This window comes from Hyperolius riggenbachi, chromosome 4 (assembly GCF_040937935.1).
Source record: "Hyperolius riggenbachi isolate aHypRig1 chromosome 4, aHypRig1.pri, whole genome shotgun sequence".
Taxonomy (NCBI): domain Eukaryota; kingdom Metazoa; phylum Chordata; class Amphibia; order Anura; family Hyperoliidae; genus Hyperolius; species Hyperolius riggenbachi.
Window position 1 is genome coordinate 294684922 of NC_090649.1, and position 25483 is coordinate 294710404.

The following is a 25483-nucleotide window of genomic DNA, read 5'->3' on the forward strand; positions in this document are numbered from 1 at the left end:
TGGTTGAATGGCTGGGCGGGCTGTTTGAGTCCAGCACAGTATAAAAGCAGGCATTCTGTCAGTTGCAAGTTGTCTGCAGTCAGCGAATACTTGTGTGTTAGCACTCAGACCCTAGTCAGATCCCAAAGTGTGCTAGAACCAGCTGGAGCTGGGGATCCACACTTAGCCAGATTCTGTTGATAGCCTAAAGTACTATTGCATTATATTGTGTATGACCTTTTGCCTGTTACCTCTTTATCCTCTTGTCTCCTGATTTTGTACTTCGCCAGCCCGTACCGTTACCGACTATTGGCTTGGCTTCTGACTACCCTTGTGTTTCTCGATTCTGTACCTCTGCTCATCTGATTTCCCGTTGCTGACCTTGGCTTGACCTCTGATCTTGATTTCTGTCTGTCGATTCGGTACTTCTTTGCCAGTTCTGATACCGAACCGTTTTTCCGTTTGACTTTGCCCCCTTTAGTGGGTTTTCCACTAAAGGGTTAACTCTGCTGAGTTCTTCTTGCGGGGAACTCAGTAACTCCTCAGCATATCTTTACTGTTGAACGCAATTCTGCGTTCTTATCCTAGTCGCAGAATCGCACACACTGCCCTTCCTTCCAGAGGTCTCCATCCCTCTGAGTTAACGTCAGTGTGGTGGGTTTTCCACAAGTTATCTGTACCTTGTTTTCCAGAGTACGCATAAATATTTGTATTATTGGTGATGCCGCAGATCACCATATAATCAAATATATCTGTATTACTAGTGATACTGCGGATCACTAATAATCAGAAAACTCTGAAGTGTATACACCAAACACCACAACATTACAGTACTGCAGACCAGTAAAAGTAACATGGAGGGAGTTGCCGAGCAGTTGCAGACTTTAACTGCGGCAGTCGATGAGCTTAGAAACACCGTTGCTGCTCAGCAGGTCCAGATCAACCAGCTGACTGAGGCCTTTCAGAAACTGCCGGCACCACTTAATGTTCTACCCTCCCCAGCCAGTAGCGAGCCTAAGATGGCTCTTCCTGAAAGATTTTCTGGTTCTCGGTCCGACTTCAGTAATTTCAAAAATCGTTGTTTAGCCTATTTTCAGATGAGGCCCATATCATCTGGTTCTGAGGTACAGAGAGTAATTTTTATTAAAACTTTGTTACAAGGGGATTCTCAGACATGGGCTTTCAGCTTACCTGAGGGTCACTCTGCCTTATCTTCAGTGTCCGAGTTTTTCAAGAACATGGCCATCATATATGAGGATCCTGATTTAGCCGGCACTGCCGAGCGTAAACTCCGATGCCTAAAGCAAGGCAATCGTATGGTTGAGGAGTACGCTGCCGAGTTTAGAAGGTGGGCGGTCTCAGTGAGGTGGGATCAGTTCACTCTTCTAGACACATACATGATCGGTCTCTCCGAGTCCATTATTGATGTCATGATAAGCCACCCTGAGCCCAAAGATGTAGATGCAGCTATTGCCTTATCGGTTAAGATCGATAGACGCATTCGCTATCATAAAAAGGGCAGGTCATCTGTGCTAGTTAGAGCGCCCTCTACTGTTGGTTCCCCTGAGGTTCCAGAGGAGGAGCCAATGCAGTTGGGGCACGGACGACTCTCAGTCGCTGAGAAAGCTAGGAGAAGGAAGGAGGGTCTGTGTCTATATTGTGGGGAAAAGGGTCATCGAGTGCAGAACTGCAGTAAGAAGGCGGAAAACTTGTCCGCTTAGGGATGGTTGGAGGTACCACCCTAAGCGAGCCAGTTCTACCTCCATGTCAGAATAAAATCTTGCTGCCCTGTTCTCTTCATTGGGAGAACAGTGACTTCCTAACCTCTGCATTTGTTGACTCTGGGTCAGCTGCCAACTTCATTGACAGAGACCTGGCTTTAAACTTTAACATTCCCATTCTTCCCATACAAAGACACATTTATGTTACAGCAATCGATGACTCTCCTTTACAGAACAAGACACCTCTTTGTCAAACTCCGCCGCTCACACTTCAGGTTGGAGTATTGCACACTGAGGTCATCCAGTTCTATGTTTTAAAGATGGCCACCTCATCCGTCATATTGGGGCTACCATGGTTGAAGAAGCATTCCCCTCAAATAGACTGGAAAGAGGGCCAATTATCTGCCTGGTCCTCCTATTGTCAGGAGAATTGTCTTAAATCCATTTCTGTGTGTGCTTCAGAGGTCCAGGTCCAGGGGGTCCCACCTCAGTACACTGATTTTTCCGACGTATTTTGTCCTCGATCTGCTGACAGGTTGCCTCCACATAGACCCTATGACTGCCCCATTGAATTGAGACCGGGTACACTGCCTCCTAGGGGTCGTTTGTACAACCTCTCCAGCCCTGAAAAGGTGGCAATGAAAGATTACATCAAGGAGAACTTGGAGAAGGGATTTATCCGTGCCTCCAAGTCTCCTGCTGGTGCAGGTTTCTTTTTTGTTAAAAAGAAGGATGGTGGTCTTCGCCCCTGCATAGACTACAGGCAGCTAAACAAAATCACCATAAAAATTGGTACCCTCTTCCACTCATTGATGACCTGTTTACTCAGATTACTGAGGCCTGTGTTTTTTCAAAGTTAGACTTGAGGGGGGCATACAATCTTATTCGGATCAGAGAGGGCGACGAGTGGAAGACCGCATTTAACACTCCTGACGGTCACTATGAGTATTTAGTTATGCCCTTTGGATTGTGCAATGCCCCAGCTGCCTTTCAGGAGTTTGTAAATGATATTTTCAGAGATGTGTCTGGCAGGTTTACAGTGGTCTATCTTGATGATATTTTAATTTTTTCAAAAAATTTACAGGAACACAGGAAGCATGTAAAATTTGTGTTACAGAAGCTCAGGGAGAACCAGTTATATGCTAAGCTGGAGAAATGCCTCTTCGAGGTGAAAGAGGTGGCATTTTTAGGGTATATTATATCCACCTCTGGACTGGCAATGGATCCAAGCAAAGTCTCAGCAGTGTTGGATTGGCCGCAACCTTCAGGCCTCAAAGCCCTGCAGAGATTTTTAGGCTTTGCTAACTATTATAGGCGGTTTATTAGGGGGTACTCTTCAGTTGTTGCCCCCATGACCCAGTTGACCAAGAAAGGCGCTGATGCGACTAACTGGTCACCAGAAGCCATTGAGGCCTTTCAATCATTAAAAAAATCTTTTTGTTCCGCCCCCATATTGGGTCATGTTGACGTCACCCGCCCCTTCATAGTAGAGGTAGATGCATCGGAGGTTGGGGTTGGGGCAGTCCTCTCGCAAGCTTTTGGACCTGATAATAAGGTTCATCCTTGTGCATTTTTTTCAAGAAAGTTTGCACCGGCAGAGAGGAATTATGATGTGGGGAACCGGGAATTGTTGGCTGTTAAGTTAGCTCTAGAGGAGTGGCGTCATTGGTTAGAGGGGGCAGAATTTCCCTTTACTGTTTATACTGACCATAAGAACCTTGAATACATTGAGAAGGCCAAGAGGTTAACACCCAGGCAGGCGAGATGGGCACTTTTTTTTTCCCGGTTTGATTTTATCATAACCTATAAGCCTGGGGATAAGAATGTTAAGGCTGACGCCTTATCCAGGTGTTTTGAATCTGAATCTGCCCCACCAGCCACTCCTGTCAATATTCTACCTGAGAGGTATTTTCTGGCAGCCACTGAGATCTCCGAAGACTTGTCAAAATCGCTTATTGCATGCCAGTCCAATGTTCCCAATGGAAAACCTGAGGGACTTCTGTACGTCCCTATTCGTTTTCGGGAACGGGTGCTCCAGATGTTTCATGAACATAAGAATGTGGGACATCCAGGTATTGCCAGAACCCAGGAACTCTTGAATAGGGCAGTCTGGTGGCCTTCTTACATGTCTGATTGTGAGGAATTTGTTAAGTCCTGCTCTGTCTGTGCCAGGAGTAAGTCCTCCAGAAAAGCTCCAGCAGGCTCTCTTCAGCCCCTGCCTTCTCCACAGGTTCCATGGTCCCACATTTCCATGGATTTTGTGGGGGAGCTGCCTGAATCTGAAGGTAACACTGTCATCTGGGTTGTTACGGACAGATTTAGTAAAATGGCACATTTCGTTGCTCTGTCTGGGTTTCCATCTGCCCGTAAATTGGCAGATTTATTTATTAATAACATCTTTAAGTTACATGGAATTCCGGTGGATATTGTATCTGATAGGGGGGTACAATTTGTGTCAAAGTTCTGGAGGGCCTTTTGTAAAGATCTGGGGATTTCTTTATCATTCTCTTCAGGTTACCATCCCCAGACTAATGGGCAGACAGAGAGGATCAATCAGTCCATGGAGCAGTTTCTTAGATGTTACATAGCAGATGCACAACATCTCTGGACAAGATTCCTCCCATTTGCTGAATTTGCCCACAATAACTTGAAAAACGCATCCTCTGGTTATTCTCCCTTTCAGATTGTCAATGGGAAGTGTCCCAAGTTTACGTCACTTCCAGTCAAGGAGTCACCTCTTCCAGCTCTCCAGGAATGGCAGGGGACTTTCAGAGAGATCTGGGGGAAGGTCAGAGATAATTTGGACAAAGCTTTTTCTGTTCAAAAGAAATTTGCTGATAGAAGACGTTCCACGGAGTGGAACTTTATTCCAGGGGATTATGTTTGGGTCTCTACTAGACACATTCCTCTCAGGCAACCATCAGCAAAATTAGGTCCTCGCTTTATCGGGCCTTTCCCTATAGAGAGTAAGATCAATGAGGTCACTTACAAGGTAAAATTACCTACTAATATGAGATGTGGCAGGACTTATCATGTTTCTTTATTGAAGCCTGCGGTAAGGGTAGATTCTACTCCCCCTGCTCCTGTGGTAGTGGATGGGGAATTGGAATATGAAGTCCAGGACATTTTAGATTCCCGTTTCTCACGCAACAAGCTCCAGTATCTGGTGCACTGGAAGGGGTACGGGCCAGAAGAGAGGTCATGGGTTCCCCTTCGAGATCTTCATGCTAAGGAGAAAAGGAGGAGATTTCATGAGTTGTATCCTATGAAACCGGGTGAGGCATGCCCGGAGGTCATGCCTGAAAGGGGGGGTACTGTAATGAGGCAACAGCAGGCTGAACGCGGACGTGTGTCCGCGTCCGCATCAGCAGCGCAACCGCCCGCATGGCCGCATGCGGAACGCGGAGAAACGTCCACGTCCGCAGCGGTAGCACGATCCACCGTTCAGTCGCAGACCTCTCAGCGTACTCCACGTCGAGGCTGCACTCCTGGAACACCTTCACAGGCCTCATGGCATGCTGCTCGCCGAGACACCTCTCATGACAGTCTGGACCCCGTAGGGGCCGCGCGCGTGTGCAGTAGAGCCTTTTATACTCTTAGAAAGAGAGTCAGCTGACCAGCTGGTCAGCTGACCTCAGCAAGGTCCTTGAGCTGTACTGCAAGGTCCTTGAGCCACGTTGTGATTGGTTGAATGGCTGGGCGGGCTGTTTGAGTCCAGCACAGTATAAAAGCAGGCATTCTGTCAGTTGCAAGTTGTCTGCAGTCAGCGAATACTTGTGTGTTAGCACTCAGACCCTAGTCAGATCCCAAAGTGTGCTAGAACCAGCTGGAGCTGGGGATCCACACTTAGCCAGATTCTGTTGATAGCCTAAAGTACTATTGCATTATATTGTGTATGACCTTTTGCCTGTTACCTCTTTATCCTCTTGTCTCCTGATTTTGTACTTCGCCAGCCCGTACCGTTACCGACTATTGGCTTGGCTTCTGACTACCCTTGTGTTTCTCGATTCTGTACCTCTGCTCATCTGATTTCCCGTTGCTGACCTTGGCTTGACCTCTGATCTTGATTTCTGTCTGTCGATTCGGTACTTCTTTGCCAGTTCTGATACCGAACCGTTTTTCCGTTTGACTTTGCCCCCTTTAGTGGGTTTTCCACTAAAGGGTTAACTCTGCTGAGTTATTCTTGCGGGGAACTCAGTAACTCCTCAGCATATCTTTACTGTTGAACGCAATTCTGCGTTCTTATCCTAGTCGCAGAATCGCACACACTGCCCTTCCTTCCAGAGGTCTCCATCCCTCTGAGTTAACGTCAGTGTGGTGGGTTTTCCACAAGTTATCTGTACCTTGTTTTCCAGAGTACGCATAAATATTTGTATTATTGGTGATGCCGCAGATCACCATATAATCAAATATATCTGTATTACTAGTGATACTGCGGATCACTAATAATCAGAAAACTCTGAAGTGTATACACCAAACACCACAACATTACAGAGGATTAGTGAGTGGCTGCAAGGGCACAGGACTTCTGCAGGGGGCTGGTAGAAGCCCCAGGTGAGTAAAACTAATTTTTTTTCTGGCTAAAGTGTCCCTTTAAGCATGGAGTGTCCCAGGGCTCAATCCTTTCTCCCTTGCTTTTCACAATTTACATGTTACCACTTGGAAAACGAATCCAAAAATACGACCTGACATACCACTGCTATGCTGATAACACCCAACTATATCTTTCCTTCAAGCCTGGTGTGACAGACCCAACTCCAACAATAAACACCTGCTTAGCTGAAGTACAATGTATGATTGACAACTGTCTGAGACTATATGCAGATAAAACTGAAGTCCTTCTGATCGGAGGGCAGCGCATGACAACAAAACAAATTCAATTGTAGACTTCACCAATGGGAATAGGAGGCACAGATCTACACCGCTCTGAGCATGTGCGTAGCCAAGGAGTTCTAATTGATGGGGATTTAAGCTTTAGAATTCACATCTCTACTGTGGTGAAATCACCCTATTTTCACCTGAAGAACATCACAAAAATCAAGCACCTCATCATCCGAGAAGATCTGCCAAACTTAGTTCATGCCTTTATTACATCCAAACTAGACTATTGTAATGCTCTCCACACCGGCCTTCCAAAAAAAGGACTTGTACCACCTACAGCTGATACAGAATACTCCTGCCAGACTGTTAACCCCAAACAACCCTGTCACTGCCACATAACACCAGTCCTGCACTCCCTTCACATTTAAATCGCTACATAATCTGGGCCCTAGATACGTGAAAGAAATGTTGCAGCTGCGTAGCAATCCCCCCATTCTCGGATCCACAGGTTCTAGTAATCTAGTCATAGTCATACCCAGAGTCCACCTGGGAACTTTTGGTCCCAGAGCCTTCTGTCATGCCACTCCTACATTATGGAACGCCTTACCTCAGCAGATCAGGACAGCTCCATCTCTGGACGTGTTTAAATCCAGACTGAAAACCTACCTGTTCAGTTTCCCATTTGCAGAAATATCATTTTTGTTGTGTCAATACTTCACCCTACTACCAATTACTAAATCTGAGAGAGCCTAATTGCTTTGAGTCCTATGGGAGAAAAGCACTATAGAAATATTATTGTATTGTATTGTATAATATGTATTAATGAGGCATAAAATAGATAGATACTCACATTTCAGGTCCTCTGCAACAGGGAACCAGCATAAGTAAAATGCTTGTCATGCACACAAAGTCTCTGACCCCAATGACGGCACAAAGCCAAAACCAGTCTGGAGCTGGAGAGCGGGCATTATCTGTGTGTTATGACACTGTACTGAGCACTTTGTGTGCATGAAAAGTGTTTTACTTATGCTAGGTCCCTGTTGCACAAAACCCACAATGCGAGTATCTGACTGTATCCATTTTTTTTATTAAATATTGTCCTGCTTTCACACATACTGACAGTGTCTTATGCTACATGTAGTGATGGCCAACTGTTTTCTCATTGAGCTGGGTGACTGCAGGAAATAACTGGCATGGATACATGGGCATAACATTCATCCCTGTGACCCCTGCCATTACAGGGGGGCCCCTCCACCTCCCTCTCCCCAACTGCAAGTGTTGCCAATTAGCGAAGAAACCTTCCCATTCGCTCACAAAACCTGTGTGCAGGAGCGTGTGTAATTTGTCCTGCTTCCAGAGGCTGCTTCACAGAGGAACACTCTCTGCTGTAATTCGCCGGCTCCTGATCACGTGGAGTTCGGGGACCAAGGGGGCCCAATGCTATCATTTTTTCATGTGGGCCCTATTAAGTCTAGTTATGTCCCTGCATTCATATATTGCTACCGGTTGGAAGGAATGCCTTATTGGCAATGCCAAGGTGTATTTGGATTTCTTGAATTTGTATGTGGAACTTGAACATTGGCACCAGCATCTACAGTCTGTATTTATCTGAGAAAGAGTGCCTGTACTAGCCTATTTGTTGTTGCTTCCTTGTCTTCTGTAAACTTCCTCTTCTCACCACATCCTTTTTTAGTATCCAGTTCAATGCATGGCCTCAGTATCTCAGCAAATGTTTTCATTTGTTTTCTACAGTGATTGCATGCTGCCATCTAGAATTCTGACCTTGACATGCCCCTGGTTGCATTCATTTGCTTGCTCCTTCCTTAACTTTCCAACTGATCCCACCCAGGTTTGTCTGACATCTGCTCTCCACTTCTTCATAACATCTGACCAAGTTTTAATGCTGCCTGTTTACTATTATGTCTTAGCCTATTATACTGGTGCTTTATGGGGTTCCTGCCTGTTATAAGCCTTCACCAGTAAGGTAAAATACAGGGCTATCAAGTGAGAGGGTCTGAAATTACAATAGGAAAGCTGCTTGTGGAAGGGGAGTTACAGTACATGGGAAGCAGGAGGGCTGCTCCACATGCTCTGGGGCTGCTTCTACAAATGCGGACTTGCACATCAAATAAATGGCTACTTAAAAACGAAATAGAGGCAGTGCTGGATTTCTAGGGAGGCCACAAATGCCCTGGCCTTGAGTGGCTGTAACCCAATGGGGCACCTGAACATGAAAGAGGGGTTGCTGCATATGAAAGAGGAGGCTGAAACTGAGGAGGAACACATAAAGAAGGGAAACTGATGCACAAGGGAGAAGTTCATGAAAGAGAGGGCCTGCAGTACATGGAGTGCATGCAGTACTCTACTTGACCAATGAAAATTCTCATGGAGAATTCTCATTCGTTTGAACTCTGTACCAATTGGGAGCCCCGGCGGAAGGCTTTGCTGTAGCTCCCTGAACATTATGGCCGGAGAGGCAGCAAAAAGAAGATTGGTATCCCAGCAGCCAGCCCCTTATTCCCAAAAGCTACTAGATTATATAGTCGCTATCTGGTGTTACTGAATCCTGCTCCTCCCCTGAATTCACTCCCTGCCTCTGTGCCCTCTGTGCTTGTCCTGCTACTTAGATTACTGATTTGATTTGGTATTAACATTATTGTCATTCCTTTGCTGATCTTGTACCGCACTTTTTTGTATATTTGTAAATATTGTATAGTTTTCAAGTTGATTAAATATTCAGGACTGTGCTGTCTGTTGCGCTTGGGTTTGTGGTGTTATTTGGTTATTTAATGTTGCATTTGTTTGCTGTGTTTTTACCTGTTAATAGTGCACTATTCACAATAAGACATGTTTTTTGTTAATATTTTAGTGTCTATAGTATTTGCTACAAACCGTGGTCAAATGCTAACTTGCCTATGCATCCCTGTAGCAGTTATAATAAACCCATCTGTATGCAGTACAGTAAGCTGCTGGCTGCTTTATTTGTGTTAAATAAAGTCCATCATTTGGTGACCATCACAGGCTACTGCACCAGACTCCTGCCTACAGTTATCAAATTATACGACTAATATTGCACTGCTTACACACTATGCACAGTCTGGGGTTCCAGTGTAATCTACGTTCGTTACTTTCTTTTGAATGTGCTTAATGTGCAGACATTTTTCTAGATATTCAAAACCTTTTTTTTCATGCTTTAACAAAATATTTTTTGTGTGCTTTTTGCTTTTTAGAATGATTCTTTTGATGTCCTTATATAGTCATGTTTCTGTTAGCTTTTGCTGCACCCAGAATGAATCAGATATGTACATTCAGACTTTAGTCCTTGTTTTATTAAATCTATGAAATATGTAAAATATGAAAGTGATTTTTTTTTTACCGTTACACATCTGAAAATTGTAAAGTGATGTTTTCAAGCATTATGAAGGTAATGTATGGGAGATTAAGGAAAATGAAAGCCAAATGACTTTTGCGTATCCTTTCAGAATGTGCATCCGTATCTGTTTATTAGTAAAGATGTGCTCCAAGTCTAAGACAGGTCTTACAGCTAGTTGCAGTTCTCTGAAGGAAACATTTAATATTAAATTACTAAATTCGATCCCCTCCTGTACTACTTATGTTGGAAAATCCAGCAAGAATATATGTTATGATGAGTAAAAGTCACTAAGTGAGGCTTAGCCTGGAGCACTTTGCTTACATTTTGGAGAGTGATTCATAATGACCTGTGCTGTTTAGCTATGAATCACTCACTCAGATGAGATGTAAAATGCTTAAGATTAAGCCTAACAGAGCTGGCCTGTTACGTAGCAATTTTCAATCAGGGATCTTAGGATTCCTTTTACAACTACATTGTTGCATACCTCCTATACGGCAACTAATTTTTGGTGAAAGCCACAAGTTTGGGTTGTGAGTGATTATACATGATACAGGCTGATACGGCACTTACCAAAGCTAAATGACTATGTGATTTTTCAGTGCTGTTCTCTCAGCCCGAGTATGAACCTGCAATTATCCTGTAATACCCTGCTAAATGCATGTATTTAACATCCTTAATTACATAGATTATTGTTTACAGAACATTATACCAGTAAAAAAAAATCGGTGTAAGCCCCAGTAGTCTATGTAATATGTTCCAAAGCTGTTAAGAAATGGAACCATAGGACAGCCTAGCTGTAGGAGGAGGACCCATAGGCCTGAGGGTAAATACAGTGCGTTCTGTTCATTTGCCTGCTATAATATATGACAGGCAAATTAACATAATGGCAGAATTATAACAAGTTTAACTATATTAACTATATCATATATTTGGGCAGCATGGTGGCATAGTGGATAGTGCTCTCACCTTGTAGCACTGGGTCCCTGGTCCGAATCCCAGCCAGGGCACTATCTGAAAGGAGTTTGTATGTTCTCCTCAGGTCTGCATGGGTTTCCTCCCACTTCCCCAAAACATACAGTTAAAGGAACACTATCAATACCCAAGTGTTCTAAAATGACAATGCACAAATAATGTTTAAGTAGCTGTGTAAACATTTTCCTACTTTTCATATTAAATATCAGAGGCAAAATCTGTAATTCGTTGTGTATAGGTTTTAGCAGTATTGGAACGATTCATTGGCGAAGGGGTGATTCAATTTTACACTGCAAGTGCTGTTCTTTGCATGGGGTGAGACTACAGAGTTATATGAAGTTGTGGTGTCAGATTTCACACATCATTACAAACAAGAATCATTTCATCTGCTCTCCTGCAGACAGCTCAGTTAGAGAGACAGGCAACTGCAGTCACACACAGGGTTAACACAGATGTAGTTTGTGGGATTCCCCCTCCTCTCATGATTTAGTGGCCCATAATCCTGCTCAGCTTGGTCGTCACTTTTGTGTGAAAGTATTTTGATAACAGTAAACAAAGATGTAAGCAGTGAAATGCATACACCAGCATTTCCCAAACCGTTCCTATCTCAAAAAAAATATGTTAATCGATAGTGTTCCTTTACGTTAATTGGCTTCTCCCTTAATTGGCCCTAGACTACAATACATGCACTACACGATACATACATAGACATATGACTATGGTAGGGATTAGATTGTGAGCTCCTCTGAGGAGAGTTAAGTGACAAGACAATATATACTCTGTACATTGCTGTGCAATATGTTGGAGCTATATAAATACTAAATAATAATAATAGTTGAGTGGAGTTTGTATATTCTCCAGGTGCTTGTGTGGGTTTTCTCTAGACTCTCCACTTTCCTCCCACATCCCAAAAATATATTGATATCTTGTGTCAAACATTGTGGGCATTTTTTCTTATTATTCCCGTGAAAATGCATTTGGAATAAAATAATTCTAAGCAAAACATACCACCAAAGAAAGCCTAATTGGTGGTGGAAAAAAATAAGATATACTGTAGATAATTTTGTTGTGATAAGTAGTGATAAAGTTATTGGCAAATGAATGGAAGATGCACTGAAATGTGAAAATTGCTCTGGTCTATAAGAGTAAAGACCCCTCAGTGTTAGACTGGTCAATAAACTGAAAGTTGCATATTTGTGTAGTGGGTGTTAGGAACCCAAATTTCGTCCGATACTTGGCTTTAGCAATCCTATAAGATTCCCTACTCTTTCCAGTATGCCTGTAATGCCAGTATGCCTGTAAAATAATAAAATGTTAATATGCTTTAATAGCACAAAATAAAAAATGGGTCTGCACCACCAGAGGTAATTTAAAGCACTTTTAAGATTAAAAAGCAGAGGATAACCGCTCTCTGTACAATGAAGAGACAGTGCTGGAACACAGGCGGCCAAGCCCAAGTAGAACTATACAGAAGGAGAGGATGGTCCGCACAAATGTCTCAAAAGAAATACACATTTATTTAGGACATATTCCAATCTAAAACGAAGCACAAGACTGACATGTTTCGGACCCTTGGTCCTTAATCATAGCCTAAAAGCCCTTTTACTGACAGACCGCTGTTTCGGGCAGACTTGCCTTTTATCAAACTGCATCAGCCAAAATACAAAGATCAGCCATCACCTTTAAAGGGTCCTTGAGCAGTAGAAATAAATGAAATTGGTACTTATCTGGGGCTTCCTCCAGCCCGTCGTAGGCTATGAGGTCCCCCTGCATCCTCCTGGCTCCTCTCCCAGTCACACTGCAGACTTCATTAACGACAAGGGCTAAGAGTTGGCCCAACACTCACTGAACGGTGATGCTACGCATCATCATGCTGGCCGCTACGCATCATCACGCCAGCCGGCATGATTGTCCTGCGAATGTTTGGTTCAGAGTTAGAAAACAGCGTGACCAGGAGAGGAACCAAGAGGAGGCCGGGGGACCTTGTGGCCTACGGTGGGCTTGAGGAAGCCCCAGGCAAGTACCAATTTCATTTATTTCTACTGCTCAGGGTCCCTTTCAATACAATGTATCAAGTGACATGCCCAATCAGCATGAGCCTGGCGTGTTCAGTGGCGGACCTGATAGAGAACTGAATCGCCACTATGAAAATGCATGGTGTGTAAAGAAATGCATACAAGCATGTAAAAAGTTTAAACTGAACAACTAGGAACAGTGCTCAATGAACAGTCCAATGGCATGAGTGAAAAACATAGTCAGTCCATAAAGTCCACTCTATATGTTGAGACCACACCGTGACAGATTCGGGCTTCTTCTTTTAAGTGAGCACCACCAGCTCACCCTTAGAAGGGGACTCTCACCCTTATAAGTTGACCCTCAGCGAGATAAGGTCTGCAGCACTTGCAGGGTTATTAAAGGCCACCCTCTGCCTGTCACGATCTTTCAGACATACCAGAATCCACACAACATACAACACCTCAAAAATAAAAAACGCATCCCTCCATAGTGTAAAACTGTATGCAAGTTTATTAAAAATTAAAGATGGCCACTCACATGTTAAGACCTACTTTAGGCAAAGAGTTTTCAGGGCTCTCCCCCTTAGCGTTGATCACATGGCCGACTCAGGACTGCGCTGCTAGACCATGAATTTGAAGTCCTGGACCACCATGCCAAACTATTTCTGCATGTATTTCTGCCCTACTAGCTTTGTCAACACATGACTCATCAGGGGGTTTGTGCTGCAGACAGAGGCTCCTAATCCATGGTAATGACGATATGCTGATAAAACCTTGGTGCCTGTCACCACATATAACCAAAAGCAATGTCAGTACCAGTCTGATACCCCTGAAGACAGTTCAAGGTTGGAACCGGTTGGGTTTTGGAAAGTGGGCATCAACTCTACAGATATCTCTGCATTTGCACTTTATGTGCTTCTATATGTGTGATTGATTTGATGGGTTCTTGTTGGCCAGGAATCACAATGTAAGTAATCCATTGTTCTTAAAGGGACTCTGTAACAAAAATGTCATTGTGCTTTCTACCATCCTACAGGTTCCTAAACCTATTATAATGTGTTCTGGCTTACTGCAGCACTTTATACTATCACCATCTCTGTAATAAATCAGCTTATCTTTCCCCTGTCAGACTTGTCGGCCTGTGTCTGGAAGGCTGCCAACTCTTCAGTGTGATCTGCTATGCATACCCACTCTATGCACACTCCCCTGTGTGTGTGTGTTATTTACATTAGCCAGCTTTTCTCTGCTCTCTTATCTTTTACAAGCTGGATAAATCCTCTGTTCACATACTGATGAGTCACATACTGCAGAATTACAGACAACCAGGCAGAGCTGTCTGCAAGAGTAAACAAACAATCAGCTTGTAACTTCAGTAAGCTGCAGGGGGAAAGAAACACACAAATGATCTCTTGAGATTCAAAAGGAAGGCTGTATACAGCCTGCTTGTGTCTGGAAGTATTTTCTATGTGTGGACATACTGTACATCAACCTACTTCCTGTTTTGGTGGCCATTTTGTTTGTTTACAAACAAACTTTTTAAAACTGATTTTGACTACGTTTAATGTGGCGGGGAGCGTCGAAATTGTGACAGAGGGTAATAGGAGATGTCCCCTAACGCACTGGTATGTTTACGTTTGTGCGATTTTAACAATACAGATTCTCTTTAAGTGAATCCATTGTTTTTATGTGCTTAAACACTTCCTGCTACACAGACAATCTACTGACACTGCTTCATCTTATTTTTTAGTACTTCCTGTGAATCATCCAACAGATGCCAAATAAAAGGTATAGTACTGAGCATTGCCTCATATTCTTGATAAGAGTACTAGGTAATGGTTGTGGGAACAAGGTTGGCATAGAGTGCTATAAATTGTTACACTTAATTTTACAACTCTATGCTGTTCACATATTCTGCTGGTTGTTTGGGCAGTTATATTTGACATCACTCCTAATGGCTGGTACGGGTTATTTACTTTACTTTGAAAACTCACATATTGCTTGTATAAGAAAATACATATGGGATATTATTTGGATCCTTTCCATATGCAGTCCATAAATCATTTTAATTATAGCCATATTCATATCATAATGGCCGACAATATCACTTTAACTCTTTGTTAATGTAAAAAACATAAAGATCTTCTTATGACTGATCTAATGACATAAAAAAAAGGAAAGAAGAGAAGTAGACAAAGATGGTGCCCCAACGCTTCCAGCAAATCCTTTCTGATGAATGAGATCCAGACTATTATAATTGCAAACAGTTCCCTTGGCCAGCTGTTCCACCAGGGCAACTATTTACATCCATCACGGGTCTTTGATCATGGATAAACAGACATCAAGGAAGAGAGGGTCCAGCTTACTGTATATCCTTAAGATGAATATGTATGGACATTAATGAAAATTACATCCTCTTTTCAGATCAGATCTTTTCCAGTGATGTAGTAAAAGATCACAGATCAATATTGACAGCCAATGATAGATTAAAAGGGGGAAATCAGACAATGCTTACACTATATTCATTATGCCTTTACTCAGTACTTAGTGCTGTGTTTATAAAGTTTGTAGCATGCACAGAAGCTAATTGGCAGAGTAACAGCACCCATTTCATGGTCCCTTATCAGCTGCATCTTTTCCTAGGAAAAAAAAGAGGCCGTTTAGGCAGAAGAAATGGCATTAAGTTAGATGCGTGACGATAAGGATGATTAATCCCATTTTCGCAGTTCTTGAAACAAAAAGGATTTACGGTATTTAATGTTGTGTCAAAACATGTCAAATGACTAAATATAGACTCACTGGCTAAAATAAGCAGATGCACTGCCACAGGCATTTTGTATACATTTTTGATTTCCTTGAAATCCTCCTGTAAAAGCACATGTGCTTTGGTGATACTCTGTCTAGTTACACCTGCTAGAGCAGTGCTCAGCATTAGACAAAGGCAGAACCTTACAATAACAGCATTTGGACAACTGTTTCTATTTTTGAAACCCAAATAAAAATGTCATCTGTGTTATATATAAATATATATTATTAAAATAGAATATCATCAAAAAGTTAATTCATTTCAGTAATTTAACTCAAAAAGTGAAATTCATATATAATATTACACACACAATCATTACACACAAAGCCCCTAATGCACTTTCATTTCGACAAAGGCAATTTTACCGTTACTAGTGCAGGGGGAGCACTAGCCAATAACCTATTAGTGCCACATGCATTACCATAGTACCATACATGGTACTAATGGGTTAAGGGCCAGCGCTTCCCCTGCGCTAGTAACGATAAAATTGCTATGTGCTCCTTGCGCATGGAAACTTTACCCGAGTTTAGTGCATCGGGTCCAAAGTGATATATTTCAAGTATTTATTTCTTTTCATTTTGCTGATCACAGCCTACAGGCAATGAAAATCCCAAATTCAGTGTAAATTAACTTATTGATGATATTCTAATATACATACATGTTACTTGGTTTATATAAGTGTAAGCACATTGAGCTAAATAACTTTTTACAGGGCTTTTGTTTTGTTTTTGTTTTTTTATTTTACCTATCCAAAAATAAATTATTACATGGGCTTTGTTTTCAGGAAAGGAGGAGTGATTCAAGAAGCTGTATTATGCTGTTTTACACTTCTTTATGTGTGTAAGGGGTCATTAGCACCATGCATGAGTCTGCGTTTGTGATTTATGTATTTTTTAATGAACTTTTAGGCACATTTTTGCAATTTTATATGAGTGTGTATGCCACATTTTTCATTGCAATTTTTCTGTGAAAACCAAATAAGTTAATTTACTTGACATATATCTAATTAGGCTCGACAGTGTACTGGTTAAGGGCTCGGCCTCTGACACAGGAGACCAGGGATCAAATCTCAGCTCTTCCTGTTCAGTAAGCCACCACCTTTTCAGTAAAGAGAGATTGGGCAAGACTCCCTAACACTGCTAGTGCCCACTGAGCACACCCTAGTGGCTGCAGCCCTGGCGCTTTGAGTCTGCCAGGAGAAAAGCTCAATATAAATGTGTCTGTGTCTTCAAAATCACACGCAATGTTTGTGCAAAACATACATTTACATGTGAATCTTCTGCATTGCTATTGACTTTGAAAATTGAAGCCTGCTGCTCTAATTTAAAATGCAACTCAAATACATTACATGTGTGGCGATTGCGTTATTGGAAAATTGCAAATCACACATGAACCCGGCCTACAATTAAAAAAAAACAAGAAAAAAAAAAGACAAAAACAGCTGGTAGAGAATAAAGTGATGGCAAAGACACTTACAGAAGATTTGTGATCTTTGCTAAGATCATGCTGTTGTAATCTCAGAACAGAATTAAGATCTTTTTCTCATCTTTTTTTTTTTTATCTTTTTTATTTTTTCATATCAAATATACTCTATTTATCTTATGCAATGTAGTATGGAAGCAGAGGTTAAAAAAAGAAACAAAAACTTGAAGATTGTACATAATGTACACTTTAAATACGTCTGTGAAAGATGGGAAGTGCAGCTCTTTTTAAAAATATTAAAGAACACGCACGCACGCACACACACACACTTTTTAGGCAGGTGTGGGGAAAAAAAGTTGTAAACAAGGAATGCTCTCAGAAATATTAATAATGATTGTTTGTTATCAATTTACAAAATGCAAAGTGAGTAAACAAATGGGAAATCTAAATCAAATCAATATTTGGTGTTACTACCTTTTGCCTACAAATCAGCTCTTTTGAAGAAGCACAAAGAAATGGGAAACATTGAGGATCATAGATGCATTGGTCAGCCAAGGAAGCTTAGTGCAGCAGTTGAAAGACACATCAAGCTTATTACCCCTCGAAAAGAGAAGATGTCAAGCAGTGACATCAGCTCTGAAGTGGACATTAGTGAACATCACTAATAAGATAATTACAGCCATAATCGTTTTTCTGGCAGAATACAACTTCTGAGAGCAGAAGGAGATACAATTGTTTATCTCATCAGTTTATTTTACCTCGGGTTCACTTCAAAAAAAGAAAAACAAAAAGAAAAAACATGTTTACCTACTTTTGCTGGAAAACATATGCAGGATATAAGTAGACAAATAGACAAGACAAGACAAATAACATTTATATTGCGCTTTTCTCCTTGCGGACTCAAAGCGCCAGTATAGTCCAGTGCTCCATTGCATGATGGTATGCTCTGCTTGATTTTTGTCCAAAACTTTATTTTTTGTGAGGAACTTTTGACATCACCTCTTAAATGCACTGGTTTTCATCAGAGAGTTCTCTTAATTAGAGAGCTGGTGCACTTGATGACTATTTAACAGCTCAGCTATCCCAGCTGTGGCTTAACAAACACAAGCCATTTTGATAGCTTACCTCAGTACCGATGCTAAATGTAGTATTGGCTAGAACTAAACAATAACACATAGTATTAACATCTCTCCAGGCATCTGTAATACACTATATAGCTTATGTAAATATTTATACTGGTATATATTAGATATATAATCATGTGTTGCACAGTAACAATGAATGCGCGATCCCATGGACAGTTTCCCCTTCAGTAATTTTGGCCAAAAATCATGTAATTTTTTTAAAGAATATTTTATTGCAAACAAAGAGGACAAGCTATGTATTAAGCAGTTTGCCCCAGCTGTTTTACCGCTTTATAGAAAACGGCAGGCCTGCTGTGGTATAACTAATTTTCACTCATATTTACAAAACATGAACAGAAATGTAATGTATCATTAGAAAAAAAATATTATCCCATGCAGATGTATCCTTTTCATATTATACTAGAGCATCAAGCCCAATAAATATTTCCAAGCATGGTAAGAATACACTCCCATATTTATGCATTCCAAGATTCTTGATCCATCCTTATAAAGACAACTGGAATTTTGATGTTGGTTATAAACGCACGATGTCTGGGTCCCATTTAGAAGTATGCGTCCTGATCTGCTGCCTAAATTGCTAGGCATATAATATATTTCAGGTGCCAAAAGAAAATTACTTTTACATGTGCCTTTACATTACAAACACAGACCTATATTATATGTACGTGTATGTACCGGTACATGTAATATATACTGTGTTTTGCAAATTGTTAACGCATTGGTAAAGTGTATTTTTTAATCAGTGATGACCAGAAGTAAAGTCGTAAGTCCCATGCAGCATATGCTAGTACTCCTCACTAAATTATTATTACTATTATTATTTATCGATATTTATAAAGCGCAAATATATTATGCAGTGCTGGACAATAAATAGGGATACATACATTGTAAACATAAGGTGACAGACAGAGAGGTAGCACACTGCTATACAACATAGCACAAGGTTATACTGTACATGCAAACGGTATAAGATGCATGATCGTGCAATTCAAGTCCAACTTAGTCCATGGGAAGGGTGTCATTGCTGGGGTTGCAAGATCAAGAAGGACCCACGGGGAGGGGGTCGAGGCCCTGCCAAAGGCTTACAATCTAAAGGATTACAATATTATAATTTATTTTAGTAATCAAATTAAAAAAGTGAAACTCTTATATAATATAGATTCATTACACACATATATATAATGTGGAATATATGTAAATATATGAAGATAATCTAAAAATAAAGAGTTTCACTTACCTGGGGTTTTTGCAATCCCCTTGCAGCCGTCCCGCCCCATGGCGATCCTCCGTTCTCCGCCGCCAGCTAGCTTCGTTACTCAACTAGTAAGTCAAGGGGCTGCCAAGCGTATCCTTTTTACGCGTTCCCGTCTGCAATAGCGCTATTGCGGACTGGAATGCGAAGAAGGATAGGTGTGGCCAGTGCCGCGCAGGCGCAGTGGCCTGACGGCAAAACCAAAAGTAGCTGGCAGCGTGAGAAAGGAGGATCATGGTGGACCGGCGTGGGACAGGATGGCTGCAAGGGGCTTGCAGAAGCCCCATGTAAGTAAAACTCTTTATTTTTAGATTATCTTTAGTTTTGCTTTAAATTAAACAATTGTAAATGAGGATACACCTAAAGTGATCAAAAGTAATAATGCAAGCTCTATTCATCTAAAATATAACATTTATTGAAATGATGCTAAAATATGCATCAAAGTGCTCTAAAAGAACTAGCACATTCAAAGAAAATTGACTGAGGAGGAGTACCTCATATGGAACAAGGATTGATTGTATAAAAAAAACTAATACCGGCATAACTGGAAAATAAGGACAAGCTAGTCAAAAAATTGGATGGAAAAAAAAAATCAGGAAAAACGGACCAAAAAATATGTTCAAAACCACTCTGTGTATATATAAATTCACTGATACGGGTGCTTTTCAGGGAATAAACTAGTCATCAATATATTCAAAGCTGAAGCTCCAATATATACAGGGGACGCCATCACAGTCCAATTTGGGATTCATAGAAGGACCGGCAAGGCGGCTACTGAATAATCACTATTATTGCTCCGAAAGCCAATTATGATCATCCGTGTAGAATAAGACAAATGGTCATGCCAACGGCATATTCAGAGATCATCATTACATCATACAGTTTACAACAAATAAATGAATGGTTACTGAAACACATTCACTTTTCAATATTCTAATTTATTGAGACACACTAGTATGTTGTGGAACACTTTCATGTTGTCCCCTAAACAATTCACTGCTGTCCTTTCTAATCTCTGAAAACACTTTAAACAGATACATAAATCAGTGTATTGTAACAGCAGTTTATTATGATTTTTTATTAAAGCATGCTCATATTTCTATGATGTGCTGTGGATAAGGTATGATAGATTCTGGGCAGTGTCCTTCATACATGATGTTTAGTAATTTTAGTAATTTTATGGCTTTTTACTTTTTTTAAATTCATAAAAATCTTTTTCCTGTGTAATGGTTAAAGTTTAGTTCATCCTTTATGATTTATGCGCACATGATAACCATATATCACATAAATGTTTGTTAACTTCTTAATTCAGACTCATTATATACACATCACAAATATTATTGTTGTTGGGAACATTCCTTTGAGATCCTGATTTTGTTCTGCAGAATTGTTAGCTGTATGCTCTTGCTATGAATCTATAATTGTGATACATTAAAAACCAATACCAGTAAAAAAAAATACCAGTAAGGTAAGTTGTGTCCGTGGATTCATGCCACCAGCTTCTGACCCAAGCATGTCTCATTGGAATTCAGGATTCATCAGACCAAGATGTGCTCCTACTATTTTCCTATGTCCAGTGTTGGTGAACCTGCAACTGCAACCAGTTCCAAGATCTTGACTGACAGGAAAGAAAATTGACATTGTCTGATATGCTGAATATTCTAAGATATTTGTTTATTAGTTAGCCATTCTGTAGCCATTCTATTAGCTTGGTCTACTCAGGTCAGTCTCATCTGACCTCTGTCATCAGCAAGGCACTCCTGCCTACACAACTTGATTATCCCTGGAAATGTTTTATCCTTCATACCATTCTGAGCAATCTCTTAGAACAGGGCTTTTGAACCCTGTCCTCAAGTACCACCAACAGTGCATGTTTTGTGGAAATCCTCACAGGTAGTTATTCAGCTCTGCTGAGACACTTATTACCTCACCTGTGAATGTTTGTGGATTTCTGCAAAACATGCACTGTTGGTGGTACTTGAGGACAGGGTTGAAAAGCCCTGTCCTAGAAAACTGCTGGTAATTAGAATTTCAGATCAGCAGTTACAGAAGTACTCAAACCAATTGTATCATGCACCAACAATCATGTCACTGTTAAACTTGTTTCCATCAAAGTTATTACCCTTTTTAGCATTTGGTATGAATGTTAAAGGGATACTTAAGTCAAATAAAAAAATGAGTTTACCTTACCTGAGGCTTCTTATAGCCCGCTGGAGTCATTCTGTGCCCACAACCTCGGTCTGACTCCCTTCGGCAGGCAGCAGCACCCCCACAAAGCTGTCCGGTTCCCACCAATCAGTGGCTACTGTTCATGCACGTCCCCCAGCCACGCACACCCTGATCACAGTTCTACAGCTGAGAGTGCTCTGTGAATGCACAGTAGCGATTTTTGCATACTGCACATGCACAGAATGCTACCGGCTGCAGGAGCACAGTGAGGAGGTGCATGGCCAGCCAGCATTGCAGGGGTCGCCGCTGCTTGCTGGAGGGACTTGGACCGACATCATGGGCACAGGACGACTCCAGGGGGTTGCAAGAAGCCCAAGGTAAGTAAAACACATTTTTTTTACTTAAGATTTTCTTTAACCCTTTCCACTCGGAGTTCTTTCCTAAAGGAAATTGTTTCAGCTTTGAGTTTTTTTTTAAAGAAATGCACTCTCCCTCTTCCTCTCTCTCTTATTTTAACATGGAACATAATACCGTAACATGGTATATCTTATTTTAAAGAACACATTACAACGTTTAATTTGATACCTTATGTGGACAGTTTGGCATCTTCTATTGGCTGGAGGAGAAAGCCAAGGTATGGTAAATTGAAAAACAGTTTCCTGGGTGTAATCCGGGCCTGCGTGAGCAAGTTTCGCAATAATAGGTGGTTTTATGACCGCCACCCGATGTCTTACTGTCCCTACACACAATGCAATCTTTGGTATTTCGATTGGGAATATTAGCAATAAAATACTGGCTACTATTTACACTCTCCCCCAGTCCATTCCATAGGATTCAATTGATACTCTGTGCAACTTTGCAGGCAATCTGCAAGAAATATACAATTTTATCTGCAAGGATTTTTCATTTAATGGAATCTGCAAAAATGAATCAACAACCATTTTTTAATAAAAAAAAAAACACTTCCTGACGGCCGGGATTGCGGACATCCAGTATGGGGCTGGGGGGCACTACCTGTGTGGGCATGTAGTATTACATGCCCACTAAACGGCGCACAGTGATCGGCGGTTTGCAGACCGCCGCTGCAGGGATGTCCCGCATAGCGGGACATACGAGCGCATCAGGTTTTTTTCGTATGTTCCGCATAGAGTGGAAAGGGTTGTTGAATCTCCATGATTGTATTCTCTAAACTGTCACCACATAATTGTCCAATTAGATAAAATGCATGAATAAAAATGTGTGTAGGTGTTCCTGATAAAGTGTTCACTGTGTGATAACATGTCTGATGATACATGCTTCCTTTATTGCCATACCATATGAAGGACTTAAGGACCACGGGCTTAAAGGGAACTTAAAGCGAGAAGGATTTTTAATTTTTCCTTTTAAAATAATACCAGTTGACCGACTCCTGCTAATCCTGTGTCTCGAATACTTTTAGCCACAGCCCCTCAACAAGCATGCAGATCAGGTGCTCTGACTGAAGTCAGACTGGATTAGCTGCATGCTTGTTTCAGGTGTGTGATTCAGGGCTCGTTTCCACCATAGCGAATCCGCATGCGGCGCCGACATACGGATTCGCTTGGTACATTGAAGTGGCTGGGGCTGTTTCCATATGTGCGGCGTGCGGGCGCGATTTGGCGGCGGGCCAAATCTGCACGACGGGACCCACAGAATTCGCCTGCGTCGGGAATCCATGCGAATCGCCGCTAATGTATTTAATAGGAAAAACGCATGCGTTTTTTACATGCGTTTTTACCCGCGATTCGCGTGCGATTTCGCACCTTTTTCAATGTTATTTTGCCCTGGCAGAGTCATGGTTAATTTCGCATGGCACCCTGCCATGCGAAATCGCACGCGAAATCGCGGGTAAAAACGCATGCGGAAACGCATCCGCATGCGTTTTTACAAGCGTCTGGATGCTGGCGAAATCGCGTCGCAACAGTGGAAACGGGCCCTCAGCCACTGCTGCAGCCAAAGAGATCAGCAGGACTGCCAAGCAACTGGTATTGTTTAAAATAAAACAACCATATCCCTCTCAGTTAAGGTTCCCTTTAACCCCCCCCCCCCCCCCAATTAACAGGCCATTTTTTACTAATTAGGCCACTGGAGCTTTCAAGAAAACCTGTACTGAACATTAAAAGTCAAAATAAACATACACAAGTCATACTTACCTCCCGTGTAGTCTACTCCTCAATCTATTTTTCCTCTCCTGCGTCCTGTTTGTCCACTGTGATCAATGGAATTCTCCGTCCTCCATTTTGAAAATGACCATTATCCCATAACAGCTTCCTGGTAAGCACACTGTTAAACTGTAACATCGCCCACTTGAACCATAGGGAAACATGGACACATCAGTTCTCCTCTCAACTGTAACTGACAGCAACTGATATATAACTGATAGCAACTGATATATTTCAGTTCTGACAAAATGTTGTCAGAACTGTAAGGGATCGCTGTAAGAAGAAAATGGTGGGCTTCTGAGATGAACTGATGGCAAGGTAACTATGTAATGTTCATTTGAAGTTACCTCATGTGTTTATTTTAAATAATTTTACTAAGTACAGGTTTTCTTTAAGGGCTTGCTGCAGGGCCGCACAACTCAGCACACAAGTGATCCCCCCCCCCCCCTTTTCTGCCCACCAACAGAGAACTCTGTTGGTGGGCTATGATCTCTGCCAACATGTTTTTTTTTTACAAATATTTATTCCTTTATTTTTAAAATAAATTTAGCTATTTTATTTTGTAACTCTCCCTCCCTCCCCTGCCAGCCAAACAGCGTGATTCGCTGTCATAGGCTTTAGCCTATGACAGCGGATCGATGTCTTGCCTCCCCAGGGTACAGCCGAGTGACACGGCTGTCCCCCAGTACAGCGCTGCCATAGATTACAGTGAAGTACACAGTAAATACATGGTCTCCTAGCGGCAATCGCCACTGGGATATTGATGGCGGAGCGGAGATGTGCGTGCATCGGCGTGCGCGATATCCTGCAAAACACGCCCCCAGGACTGCACGATCGCCGTTAGGCGGTCCTGGGGCTGCCGCCGCATCCACGACAATTGGCGCGGAGCGGTCCTTAAGGTTAAGCTTCAGTCTTGAATATCCATGATTGTATTCACTAAACTGTCACCACATAATTGTCCAATTAGATAAAATGCATGAATAAAAAGGTGCATAGGTGTTCCTTCCTTCCATGCTTCCTTTATTACCAAACCATGTGAAACAGACCGCATCCATTTGCTGCCCAGCAATTTTGTTCTTGGAGTGGTTTAGGTGTCTTAGCCTTAGTATGTAACTCAGGAATGCTTTTTCCATTTTTATTTTATGACTTTTAGTAATAAAATATGATTTTAAAATATTAACATTTATATGAGGAAATTATTTAAGGAAATATGAATTAATAAGAGCTTTTACATGTTTGGAGGCAGGCCGCCTGCTCTTTTGACTGGCAAGTGTTGTATCCAGAAAATATTTTTAATTTCACTGCTGTATATCAAAAATGAGGTAATCCCATTGTGAACAATAGTGTTTAAAGGAAAGCTAAACTTTAACTAAAAATGCAATATTATTGTTCATTTCGCTTTTATGTAGTGCTGACATTTTCTGCAGTGCTTTACAGGGTCCACTAAACAATTCCTGTTACAATACTTTCTATCTGTCTCTCGGAGAGGCTCACAATCTGAGGTGCCTGCTTTTGTTCGTAATGTACTGGAGTCCAGAAATCTATGTTATGTAACCAATATATAAATCAATTAATTGTAACCTTTACAATTTAGGTCATGTTGGGCTGTAACGGCCACTGGCTGTACTGCA

At 41.6% G+C, this 25483-nt stretch overlaps 1 protein-coding gene across 1 annotated transcript in view; it reads left to right on the forward strand.

Moving 5' to 3' along the window:
• Nucleotides 1–25483, forward strand: part of TRMT11 (tRNA methyltransferase 11 homolog) — a 254699-nt gene that overhangs the window by 199965 nt on the left and 29251 nt on the right. Inside the window, exon 13 of the mRNA XM_068231475.1 lies at nt 14629–14666. Coding sequence (XP_068087576.1) covers nt 14629–14640 — 12 coding nt within the window. The 3' untranslated portion in view covers nt 14641–14666. The remainder of the gene's footprint in view (nt 1–14628; nt 14667–25483) is intronic.